Source organism: Poecilia formosa, unplaced genomic scaffold, assembly GCF_000485575.1.
Source record: "Poecilia formosa unplaced genomic scaffold, Poecilia_formosa-5.1.2 Scaffold703, whole genome shotgun sequence".
Lineage (NCBI taxonomy): Eukaryota > Metazoa > Chordata > Actinopteri > Cyprinodontiformes > Poeciliidae > Poecilia > Poecilia formosa.
Genome location: NW_006800642.1, coordinates 13,998 through 25,429, shown reverse-complemented (window position 1 = coordinate 25,429; position 11,432 = coordinate 13,998). Strand labels below are relative to the sequence as shown.

General features: G+C 33.9%; 2 protein-coding genes across 3 annotated transcripts in view; one reads left to right on the top strand and one right to left on the bottom strand.

Moving 5' to 3' along the window:
* Positions 1-5,318, top strand: part of gdap1l1 (ganglioside induced differentiation associated protein 1-like 1) — a 21,238-nt gene extending 15,920 nt beyond the window's left edge. For both annotated transcript variants that reach the window (XM_016666311.1, XM_007542509.2), the window contains 3 exons: positions 1,061-1,155; positions 1,860-1,974; positions 2,055-5,318. In XM_016666311.1, the coding sequence (XP_016521797.1) occupies positions 1,061-1,155; positions 1,860-1,974; positions 2,055-2,398 (554 nt within the window). In that variant the 3' untranslated portion in view covers positions 2,399-5,318. The remainder of the gene's footprint in view (positions 1-1,060; positions 1,156-1,859; positions 1,975-2,054) is intronic.
* Positions 5,319-6,672: 1,354 nt separating this feature from the next.
* Positions 6,673-10,463, bottom strand: fitm2 (fat storage inducing transmembrane protein 2). The gene is made up of 2 exons (XM_007542508.2): positions 9,989-10,463; positions 6,673-9,020 (listed from the first exon to the last, which is right to left on the bottom strand). The coding sequence occupies exons 1-2, from the start codon at positions 10,159-10,161 to the stop codon at positions 8,426-8,428; spliced, it is 768 nt and encodes a 255-aa protein (XP_007542570.1). The 5' UTR covers positions 10,162-10,463; the 3' UTR covers positions 6,673-8,425.
* Between the last annotated feature and the right edge of the window lie 969 nt (positions 10,464-11,432).

Sequence of the window (11,432 nt, the reverse complement as noted above, 5' to 3'; positions counted from 1 at the left end):
ATAATAATAATAATAATAATAATAATAATAATAATAATAATAATAATAATAATAATAATGATGATAATAATAATAATAAACACAGGAAAGAAAACTGTGGATAAAAAGGAAATGCCACACCACCAGTTTGGTAGTATTTCAAATATTTAAAATAAAAAAAACCTAATAAATAATTATTAATATCAACTAATATGAAACACTCATGATTAAGTTTTTCAGCCATCTTGTCCAGCCCTACTTATTGTGTGTTTTTTACGTTAAGTGCTATGTATTTAATTTTTTAAAATTATTTTCTTTTAGTTACTTAGCTGCTCTGTTTGTAATTTTGCTTGATTCTTGTAAAGTGTCTGAGTTTTTAGAAAAGCACCATATGAATAAAATGTATATTATTATTTATTTTGTTAAATAAATAAAACAAGATTAGTATTCATTGCTACCCAATTCTTTTTCAGATGTAAGAGTATGTTAAATTGTAACTAAACCCGCCCCCCAAAATGGGCGGAGCCAAGAGACACTAAGGGGCGTGGCCAAGTATGGTGATGAGCAGACAGGGTAGGACGAAAGGAGTACTGTTGCTTGATTATAAACTCTTTGGCTATATTTAGCGACTTTCCAGACCTTATCGTGACTTTTATTAAAAATAAAAAATTTGCCAGATTTTGACAAAACTGTAGGAGAATTTAACAGCTTACACGCCATTTGACCAAAGGGGGCAGCACTGAGACGGTTTTAGGCAAAATAATATGGAACTAGACAAATTTACACAAAAATGTCCAAATTCAGACAGAAACATAAATATGGAACCCTAAATAACTTATTTAGTTTATCAGCAAATAGAGCGTATTTTGGGTTACTTACTTTAGTTTTTTTTTTTTAAATAAAGAACTAAATATTTAACTGATTTTTTGAAAGGGGGCATTATTTTCATCCAAATGGGTAAGCACAAATATCTCCACTGGTTATTTATAATGTTTAAAAGACATTATATATTACCGCTTGATAAGGTTTTCTCCTGTGTTCAATAAAATAATGCAAAAACCCTTAACGTGTGTAACTTCAGGACACTTGGCTAATGCTGCAACTGAGCTGATGAAACTGGACCATGAAGAACCTCAGCTGACAGAACCGCATTTGTCCAAGCAGAAAAAGCTAATGGTGAGTTTATAACAAACCAAGTCTTCTTCAGTTCAGTTTACTGTCATTTTCAACCTCCAGCTTCAGCAAACAGAGTCGACAAGCAGTTCACATTATTTCATGAAATAGAGAGTAGAAAGAGACATTCACATATAAAAACACAATGGCAGATAAAATAAAATCCAGTGTATATTTAGTTTTATTCATTCAGTCCCTGAAAGGAGGGATGAAGAGTAGCTTAAATGAAGTAAATTAAATTATTCACATCCCTAAAAATGTTCTGGTTGAGTTTCACTACAAAATCATAAAATCTTACCAAGTTTTGTTTTAGCATAAATATTTTACTACACTTAAAATAAGACAAACTAACTTAGAAGTAACTTTTCAGCAAAACTACAGGAGTTTGTTTTAAGTCAGTACCTTAATATTGATGAAATAGTAATAATTTACAAAATATTTTTCACATGTTATAAGTGAAATAAATGTTAAAGAATTACTGACTTAAAATAAGCTCCTATGTCTCACTGAAAAGCTGTGAGGAAGTTATTTATGTTCTACTTCAATTGTACTACAATATTTGCACATAAAACTAAACAAAAATACTTTGTAAGATTTTATGTTTTTGCAGTGTTTTGGACTGATTCTGTTGTAACTACAACTACAAATTTAACTCTTTAAAGAAACACTTTAAAACATTATAATTAACTCTGATTAATGATTTCCAGGCAAAGATCTTGGACCATGATAATGTGAACTACTTGAAGAAAATCCTGGGGGAGTTAGCCATGGTTCTGGACCAAGTGGAGGCTGAACTTGAGAAAAGAAAACTAGAGTATCAAGGTAGTTTTCAAGTGACAACACAAAATAAAACAAAAACAACCTAAAGCTGTTGATCTTATTGCTGCTGTTTTACCTCACAGGTCAAAAGTGCGAGTTGTGGCTTTGTGGACCTGAATTTACGCTAGCTGATATCTGCCTTGGAGCCTTGTTGCACAGGCTCAAGTTCTTGGGACTTTCTAGGAAATACTGGGAGGACGGCAGCCGGCCCAACCTGCAGTCCTTTTTCGTGCGTGTCCAAAAACGCTATGCTTTTCGAAAGGTGTTGGGAGACATCCACACGACTCTCCTGTCAGCAGTCCTACCTAACGCCTTCCGAATGGTAAAAAAGAAGCCGCCATCTTTCTTCGGGGCCTCGTTTCTCATGGGCTCTCTGGGTGGGATGGGCTACTTTGCCTACTGGTATTTAAAAAAGAAATACATGTAGTGAATGCCCTCTTGTTGTGTTAAATGTCTGTGTATTTGTGTGATGCTTCAACTTTTCTGTAATGTTTTATGACTGCAGGAAAATATAATGAATCTATATAGAGAACACTATTACTTACCTGGGTACACAAAGAAATATGAAAACATTCCATAGTATGAATTTAATGACAGCACATTTTATGGTAGTAAAGGCCTTTGTTAACTGTTCATTTCTGAAACTTGCAGCTTTTGTGCATGCAAGACCTCATTTCTTTATTTATTATTTATTTTAGTTTTAGTTTTTTGGAGGCATCCATCATTTCCACACTGAAAAGAGAGACCTGGTTAAAACGTTGAGCATAACCAACTCTTCCATTTCTTTGAGTTTCCAGCTGATAAAATCACTGCATATAAATAAATATGTTCTGAAAAGTGCTGCTCTGCTGGAAACTGCCAGATAAAATGTTACGGAGGGATTTTTTTTAATACAGGTTTTGTTAGGAGTATGATTTTTAAATAAGAGGAAATTGTTTTTGCTAGTTAGCATTAAGACTGGTAAACGTTTTTGATCTGTCTGAAATATATAAGACTTATCATACAAATATCACCAATACCCCTTCAAAAATATTTCAAACTACCACAGTTGTGCGTTATTAATGCATCCCATAGGTATTTTTATCCTTGGACAGAGTAAAGTTAGCCGTTTTCGTATAATAATTTAACTTCTTTTATCAGGACAGAATAAAAATAAAAATGATGTCCAGATATCTACAAAAATAATATTTCCCATATTCCGTAATATTAAAAACCATTTAATTTATATGTTGCAAATTGTGGTCACCATAATGCTACAGTTGTTAGCATTAGTTTAGCATGAAAACTAGAAAAATAAGTTAGACTTTCAGAAACCTACAGAGTTGACCAAACTAAATCCCTGCAATTCCTGGATTAAAATAACCTGAATTAATTTTCATAACTTACAAAATTAACTGTGGCGTTATTTCTTCTGAAGTGTTTTTACCCTTAGACAAAGAACAACTAGCTTGTTTTATTTGGTATTTTTCATACATCTCTGATGCTAAACTGGAGCCAGTAGAAAAAAACATAAATATCTACTTGAAGTGATGCACTAAATATTTATATCTATCTACAAAACTTAAAACCAGCCAAGGAAATGTTTTTTTTGTCAGGATTTAGCCTTTGGACCGGGAGGTTAGCAGCAGTTTCTCGTCTGTCAGCAATGTTAACTATTAGACCAGTTTCAATAAAGAAAAAACTTTAAAAAACAAGTTAGGAAGAACAAAGTATTTATTTTTAATGTTTTTTAAATTGGTGTAAATTTCAAAACAGCCCCAAACCCATTTGTTGTTAATTGTTTTCGCCACAGAAAGAAGATAGCTATCGTTAGCATAGCATAAAGATCAGAAAAAGAATGTACAAGATCACTTGTACATTCTTGTTAGCTGTTTTTTACCATAATTTCTAATCTTACCAATACTAAAATACATAATTTAAACAAGAGATATGGTCATAATAATACAATAAAATACTGATGTGAATTTCTCAATTGCTGCAAATTTAAAAGTAGCACCTCAGAACAGAGATGATTATTGTTAGCTTAGCATAATGACCATGAAAGGATAAAAGCTAGCTTGTCTTTGGCTAAAACTTATAAACTAACCAATCTGAATCTCACTAATTCTCCTTGTAAAAACTTTTCAAATGCTTACACTATAGATAACATTTATTGTTTATCTACAAATTCAAAATGAGCTATGGAGGTGTTAATGATTTCTCATGTCACCAATTATAAATATTGGGGATATTTTTAAAACTCATTAATAAAGGCCAAATAATACAGTAATACACATTATTTTCCAAACTCAAGCAAATATAATTTTTATATTGAACTAATTTGTTGCATATATGAAGAGCAAAGTAAGGGAATGTAAACTAGATATAATTATATAACTAAATTTACCGGTTATCTTCAAAGTCAAAGTGAGCTCTGAAAATGCTTTTTGTTGGGTATTTTTTGGAAAGAGAAAATTAGCCGCTGCACATTTTTTGCCAATATTAAATGTTGGACCTTATTAAAAAAGTTAACATTGTTTTTTTTGTTTTTTTTTGTTCAACCCTCAAAATAAATATTTTACACATTTGTATAAAAAACTAGGAGTGTTAAATCCACAGGTGGAGATAAATGGTTTACATATGTTTACATGTTTTTGTTTTATTCAAATCAAGTTTTCTGCTCTACTTCTGTGTACAATCACTGTGTAAAACCTGCAAACTGTTTTACTGCAGATTCTCAGTGATTTCCAAAAGGTGTTTGAATTGTTAAACCAGGTCACATTATTTCCTGCAGTCAAACACTTCCTCTGATTTCTGATCCAGTTTTCAGTTTTTATCTCACGCTAACAGACTGTAGCTTTACTGAGCCTCATAGTGACAACTCTGCTCTCTTCTAACCCACAGAATAGTGATTTTTTCCAAAAATATCAACGTAATTACTACAATGTTAGCTCACAAAATACCACAAAGACATTGTTAAATTATTTATTTTCAGCTGCACAGGCTACACAGCACACCTCGGATCATTGTCATAAACTTTGGGTGTTTTAAACGTTACACTTAGCTTTTACAATTATTGAAATTTAAGTTCTGCATTTGTGGCACCAAAAGTTGTATTAGGTTTAGGGTGTGCGTGTTTCATTGCATGGGTCCTGTTTAATGTTTAATGCTGTGATGGGTGGTCACTTTGTGTTGACAAGAGGTAAAATATGCTAACTGTAACATTTAAAGCACCTGCACTGTTCAGTGTCCAAGTGGTCGTCCTCAGCAATACCAAGCAAGTGAAATTACGTTTAATTGCTGCTGTTTGTACGACGCCGAATTTGGGCCAGGAAATGAAAAATGGAGTAAATTTCCATCAAAAAAAACAAAAAAAACAAAACTCAGATATTTTGAAATTAATCTAAGAAATTTAACAAGAAAAAAAGTTCAAAAGTCAAAAATGTTTGATTTTCAAAACTCAAGATTTTTCCAGAAAATTTTGGAGATTAAACTAAAAGTTTTCAACTTTTGGAGCTCAAACAGGTTCTTGTTCTTTCCAGAAAATTTCTCAAATTAATCTCAGGATTTCGGATTCCTCTTCTCACAAATGTTTTACTTTTGGGGCTCAGAATTTTTTTTATTCTTTTATTTTTCTAGAAAATTTCTTACGTTAATCTCTAAATTTCAGATTTTTTTCTAACAGGTTTTCAACTTTTGGAGCTCAGTAATTTCCTTGTTTTTTCTAAAGTTTCTCAAATTAACCTCAAAATTTCTGAATTTTGACTTGCACGTTTTCAACTTTTGGAGCCCAGAAATCTCCACCTTTTTTTCCAGACAATTTCTTAGATTAATCTCAAAATCTCTGAGATTTTTGGCAGAAATGTACTCTCCTTTTCTTTTACCTGCTGTCCTGAACACGCTGTCGTATGTTTGGTACCAACCCCCTTTTTGCCGGATGCAATGTGTTTCCAGACAGATTTGTTCTTGTAGAAATTGCTTATCTATGCCAACACACCGAAGTTATGAATGAGATGGAGATTGTTTCCCTTTTTTGCAAGCCTTGCAAATATTTGTACTTTTCACTTTAAGTTGCAACTTTTTCCATTTTTTAACTCTCCAGACTTCTGTATGAGTCCACTCCCAAGCTGTGTATTGTTTTATGTTTTCATGGACTATATAGGCACAGAAATGTAACTTGGGAGTGTAGACCAGTACCTCTGCGTCCATTCAGTCAGGTTGTGGTAACCCAGTGTTTTAGACAAACTGATTTATTTGTATTTTAGAACTGACAGAAATGAGTGGCAAATGTGTACAAACTATTGTAAACAAAACTGCCTGCTGATGTTTGTCATGTAATATTTTAACACTCAGATTTTTTTGAGTGACTATAAAAACGGGAGATGATGCTGAGGATGGAGACACGTTGTGAAAAGTCATAACCAGCCAATCATTGTGTTCACTTGACCAACCGTCGTCATTTCAAGCACAGGCCGCAGCACCACTGGCTGTTTTTATTTGCAGTAAAGGTTCCTAACGGGTTGAACCTGTTCGGACCAGAAATCCCAGCTGTGGCCATTAAACCTCACTATATTGTTTTCATTTTTATTTTATTTTTTTTAATGTTTCTATTTGGGTTAATATGCATTTATTTATGGTGCTTTTTATGATGTTTGTTCATAAGCCTTAATTTATTCAGTTGCCATCAATGACAAATAAATAATGGAAAATGAAATCAAAAGAAACTGTTTTTTATTTATTTATTTTTAATTTCAATAAAATTGACACCTGGAAACTACAGGTAGTGATGTAAGTTACACTAACAGAAGCTTAAAAACAGAAATGCTTACAGGAAATACATTTTGTTCCTCGTTTTCTTTTCTTAAATATGAATTTTAAAGAAAGAAGATGACAATCGGATACCCAGCACCCTAAAACTTTGTGCGTCAACACTTGGTTCCCTCTGAAAAGATAAATATGTTAAAATTAACTAACTTATATACGGCAAAGCGTCTGATAATGGCAGCTGTCATACAAACACACAAACATAAAAGCATTTAAACAGGAGGCAGCAGGCTTGGACTAACACGGTGATTTCCAAACCCAAGGATTTGAAAAAACAAAATCAGGGATCCAGAAATTATTTCATAAAACAATAAAAAATATTTAAAAATCACTCGTACCAGAATTTTTTTTACAACAATTATTAGATACAATTAAAACGGCATGATTATTTGATATAAAAATTTGCATCTTTTATTGGATTTACACTTATGCATCCCATTTGTTGTCGGAAGTTAAATATTCTGAATATAAAGCTGAAAAAAACAATATGGCTGCTGCATCTTTTCTTCTTCTCTTCTCAGAAAACATTAGTGTTTTTATTCATGAAGTGCAGACAAATCATTTAAAGTTGATTTGTAAAACTTGAATATCTGATAACATTTCAAACTTTTAATTTTAGCTTCCCAGAATAAAAACATGCTGCAGCTTTATTAGAAATGCTTTCATTCTTTCTGTGCTGCGGTTTAGAAAATAGCAGCCACTGAACTAAACATGTGTTGAATACATGAGGTAAGTACAAATAAAGGCAGTAAAAATAAATAACATGCACTTTAAAGAAACACTTTTGTTGGACATCATTGTAGACATTTAGAGGCACAAATTGTTGCTTTTCTACCTTTTTAAGCCATGTTCTGGGGGAGGTTTAAGTACTTTGTTGCAAACATCTGTAAAATGACATTCTGTATGTTATTAAACTTAGAAAAAGCAGCTAAATTAAATCCTGTTTGCAGGATTATCAAGGTAGCTTTCAACATTCAGCATCAATGGCAAACAACCTCAAATGATGGCACTTTTTGAATAAATGCAGACAAACAGTAGTGTGTGCTACAAATTAAGCTAAACTGTATTTAAATAATGTTTTGTTTGCCTTTTTGTTTTTTTAGTCTTCTCAAATATTTTTAATTCATTTCATTTTTGGCACACTTTCCAAATAATTTCTAAACCGATTCCTCTAACTGAGGTGAATGAAATTTAAAAACAAAGTAAGTGAAAACATGCAGATGTTTCTGACACAGTGGAGCGTTCTTCTTGAACTGCATCTTTATTCAGTACAAACGCTTAACCTCTGACCCCAAGAGTCGACACTTTTGGTAGATTATTTCTCTTGTAACATGGGAAAAATGTTATAATGAAATAATCTGAAAATGGAACGAGAACTTTTTCAGAAATATTAAGGAAATAGCGACTTAAATCAAGCTCCTGTTTCTTGTTGAAACGTTGCTCGTAAGTTAGTTTCGTCTTATTTCCAGTGTACTAAGATATTTTCACTAGAAACTGGACCAAAATCCTTGATATGATTTTGTGTTTTCAAACAAAGCAGCCTTCCTGTCAGGATGGAAAAACTTGACACGTCTTCAAGTTTCATGTCCAGCTTGGACCCGGATATAAATTACCTATGGTTTAATGAAGCTTGTAAAATCAGCGGTGTGCCTCAGGCGAGCTGCTTCTGTTCTTTCTGCTGGCGCTGCAGCGGCAGGCCTGGTGAGAAAGGCTTCTGGTACCAGTACCGGTACGTCAGGTACCACCCCAGCAGCCCGCACGCGGTCCCCAGCAGCTTATCCTTCGGGTCGTGAAAGTAAACGGAGGTGCAGGCGAACATCCACACCCACGTCGCCACAATCAGGTTCAAGGCCACGTACAGCAGGTTGAGCAGCGTCCTGTGCAGCCCGGTCGTCTTCAGCACCGTCATGGCGGACGTTTCCTCCATGATGAGCAGGGAGGAGTAGCAGAGGATGAACGAGTGGCCCGAGATGTCGTGGCCCTGCCAGTGAAAGCCGGCCCCCCTGCAGGCAGCTTTCGAAGTGAGCTTGTTAGCAATGTGAGCGGTTTGGCTTTCAAAGCAAGAGCCCGTCACATCCTCGATGTAGAGGAAGGTCCCAGTGCAGACGTACCACACAGCTGTTGCTACGGCTAACGCCAGCAGGCGTTTGAGCAGGGCGAAGAGGCTCTGGTTGGCAGAGCTGGAGAAGAGGAGGAAAGGCGTAAGCAGCAGCAGTGTCCATCCCCAGGAGACTTTGACGAAATACCTGCAAAGCAGAACAAATCACTGAAGTTTCCACACGTTTATGCTTTTTGCCAAACCTTCAGAATCACAAAGTCGACTTGAGAATACTTTGTTATTGAATTTCTCATCTTCCAAACAAGGATGAAAAAAAAACTTTTTAAAAAACTTATTGAACCAGTATAAATTCACAAATTTATACGGAGGAATGTGTATGACAGAAATGTGATAAAACTAGTTAATGCAGTTGTGTATTTGTGTAAATATTGACTAACAGAACATTAAAAATGCAAAGAGGAGATTAAGAGATTATTTTTCATTTAAAGGTACCCACACTTGTTCAAATTATTTTTTTTTAAATAATTTGAAGGTAGTTTATGAGCTGATTTGTGAGGCCTATATAGAATCTGGAACATTAAGGATCAAAAAGAAATTTATGTCCACATATATTTTCATATGGAGAAATTTTTTTGCCGCTACAGACAAAATACGGACAAAATAACTATAAGGCGCAGATAATGTACTGATAAAAATTAAAAAGATTTAGCAAAAGTTCAAATGGGAATGATCTAGAAAACACATAACCAACCCTGGAAACTGCTGAAAATTCACAACTTTTCAAGACTATTCAGGGTCCTTGTGTTTCAAAATTCTGCATAAACTAAATTAAAACCAACTTTTACAGACACCTAAGGTAAAATTGGGTGTTTTATTTAAAATTATTGCTTCGTTATCATAACGAAGCAATGATAATTTAATCTATTCAGATTAAATTCTGAATAGAATTTAATCTATTCAGATTAAATATAAGTATTTAATCTGAACACAGCCTCTTATGTTTACATGACCTACTTCCTCCTAGTGACGCTACAACTGAAAAATCAAGTAAGGAAAAATTACTGTTATATTCTGTCAGTTTAAACATCCTCATCACCAGCAGGTGGGCAGTTTTAAGCGTCTGAATGACGCCATTCTCACACGGACAGGACTTACAAGTTGACGAAGTTCTTGCTGCTGCTGAAGTAGGACTGCGGAACCAAGTCCAGTTCCTTCAGAATGGACCCCAGTAAAGAAATGAGTAAAAATAACCAGGGAAAAAACTGTCTGACCGCCGGTATCCTCCATAATGACACCAACTGCTCCACAATGACATCTATGGCTGCCATGTTGACGCCTCTGATCTGACTGCGTACGTTGGGCTGAAGTCTGACTGACGTCACTGGTAACTCAGCCAATCGCGCTTCTCCTTCTTCTTCATAGATTTTACTGGCAGTTGCCAAACGGCTTTAAAAGTGTATTACCGCCATCTTCTGAGTTGGAGTTTAAATCAGAAAGGAAAACCTATATTCAACTAAAATGTTCTGACTTTACAAGAACTGAAAAAATGTCCTACTTAAAATGTGACTAAAATCGAAACAAAGTAATTCAAGTAACGTATTCTTCACTTTTTGCTCTTAAAACCTATGCAGAAGAATATGTTGACCTGTCTCTTGCGATCTCACTCACGCAGTCCATTGCTTTTCTTTTGTGTTCAGACTTGTATGAACAAATCTGTCTTTATAAAATATATTTCCTCTTACTCCTTGATGTTTCTGTTATCTTACACATTGTTTTCCCGTTCTTTATTCCATTATTCCAGACATTTTCTTAAATTTCTTCCTTCACTGCAGATTTTTTTCTTCTGTTTTTCTGTATTGGTAGAATAATTTCTCTCTTTGTGGCTTCTTTAGTGTAGTTTTCTGCAAGTTCACAACTCCTACAAGTTGGGATCTAAGATCATCTCACTATCTTGACAGGTCTCGAAATCTTAGGAATATTATTAATTATTTTCAAAATAAAAGTCTAAGATGCTTGTTCCCCTTTAATTATTTAATATTAAACATCTGCATTTCTGTATTTGGTTGTTATGCATGCTGCAAGACAGCGCAAACCAAAATGCACATCGCCACCTAGTGTACAGGTTTGTACACTACATGGCAGTTTTATTAACAGATGTGCATTTTTTCCTCAAACAGGTAGACATTTGAATAAGGACTACAAAAATGCGGTAATATTAACAACAAAATAACTAACACTAATAATTTTTATAATGAATGCAGAAATTCCGTTTGAACTTTATGAAACTTTGGTTTTAACTCTGCCATTATGCATTTAAAAATATTAACATATAATTTCAAGAATTATTAAAACAGATTTGTAATTTTTTTATAATTATGACATGCATAAAAAAAAATCATTAATCAATCATTTAGTGCCTCTGGGCATTTCAGCCCGTCAATAACATATGCTTTTTGTTTAGTAGAATATTTGTTCAAACTGAACCCACAAGCAGAAATACAATAATGTTTTCTTTGTTTTTCTTTTTCTGAGTTTATTGTTGCTTGATTATATAATTTTAAAATTCCTTTAAGCAGCACAATCAAATTTGTTTCACATT

Coding starts and splice junctions, on each gene's coding strand:
- fitm2 (XM_007542508.2), bottom strand. CDS start 10,161: ATGGCAGCCATAGATGTCATTGTGGAGCAGTTGGTGTCATTATGGAGG. Junction 9,021..9,988: donor AGCAAGAACTTCGTCAACTT/GTAAGTCCTGTC, acceptor TCTGCTTTGCAG/GTATTTCGTCAAAGTCTCCT.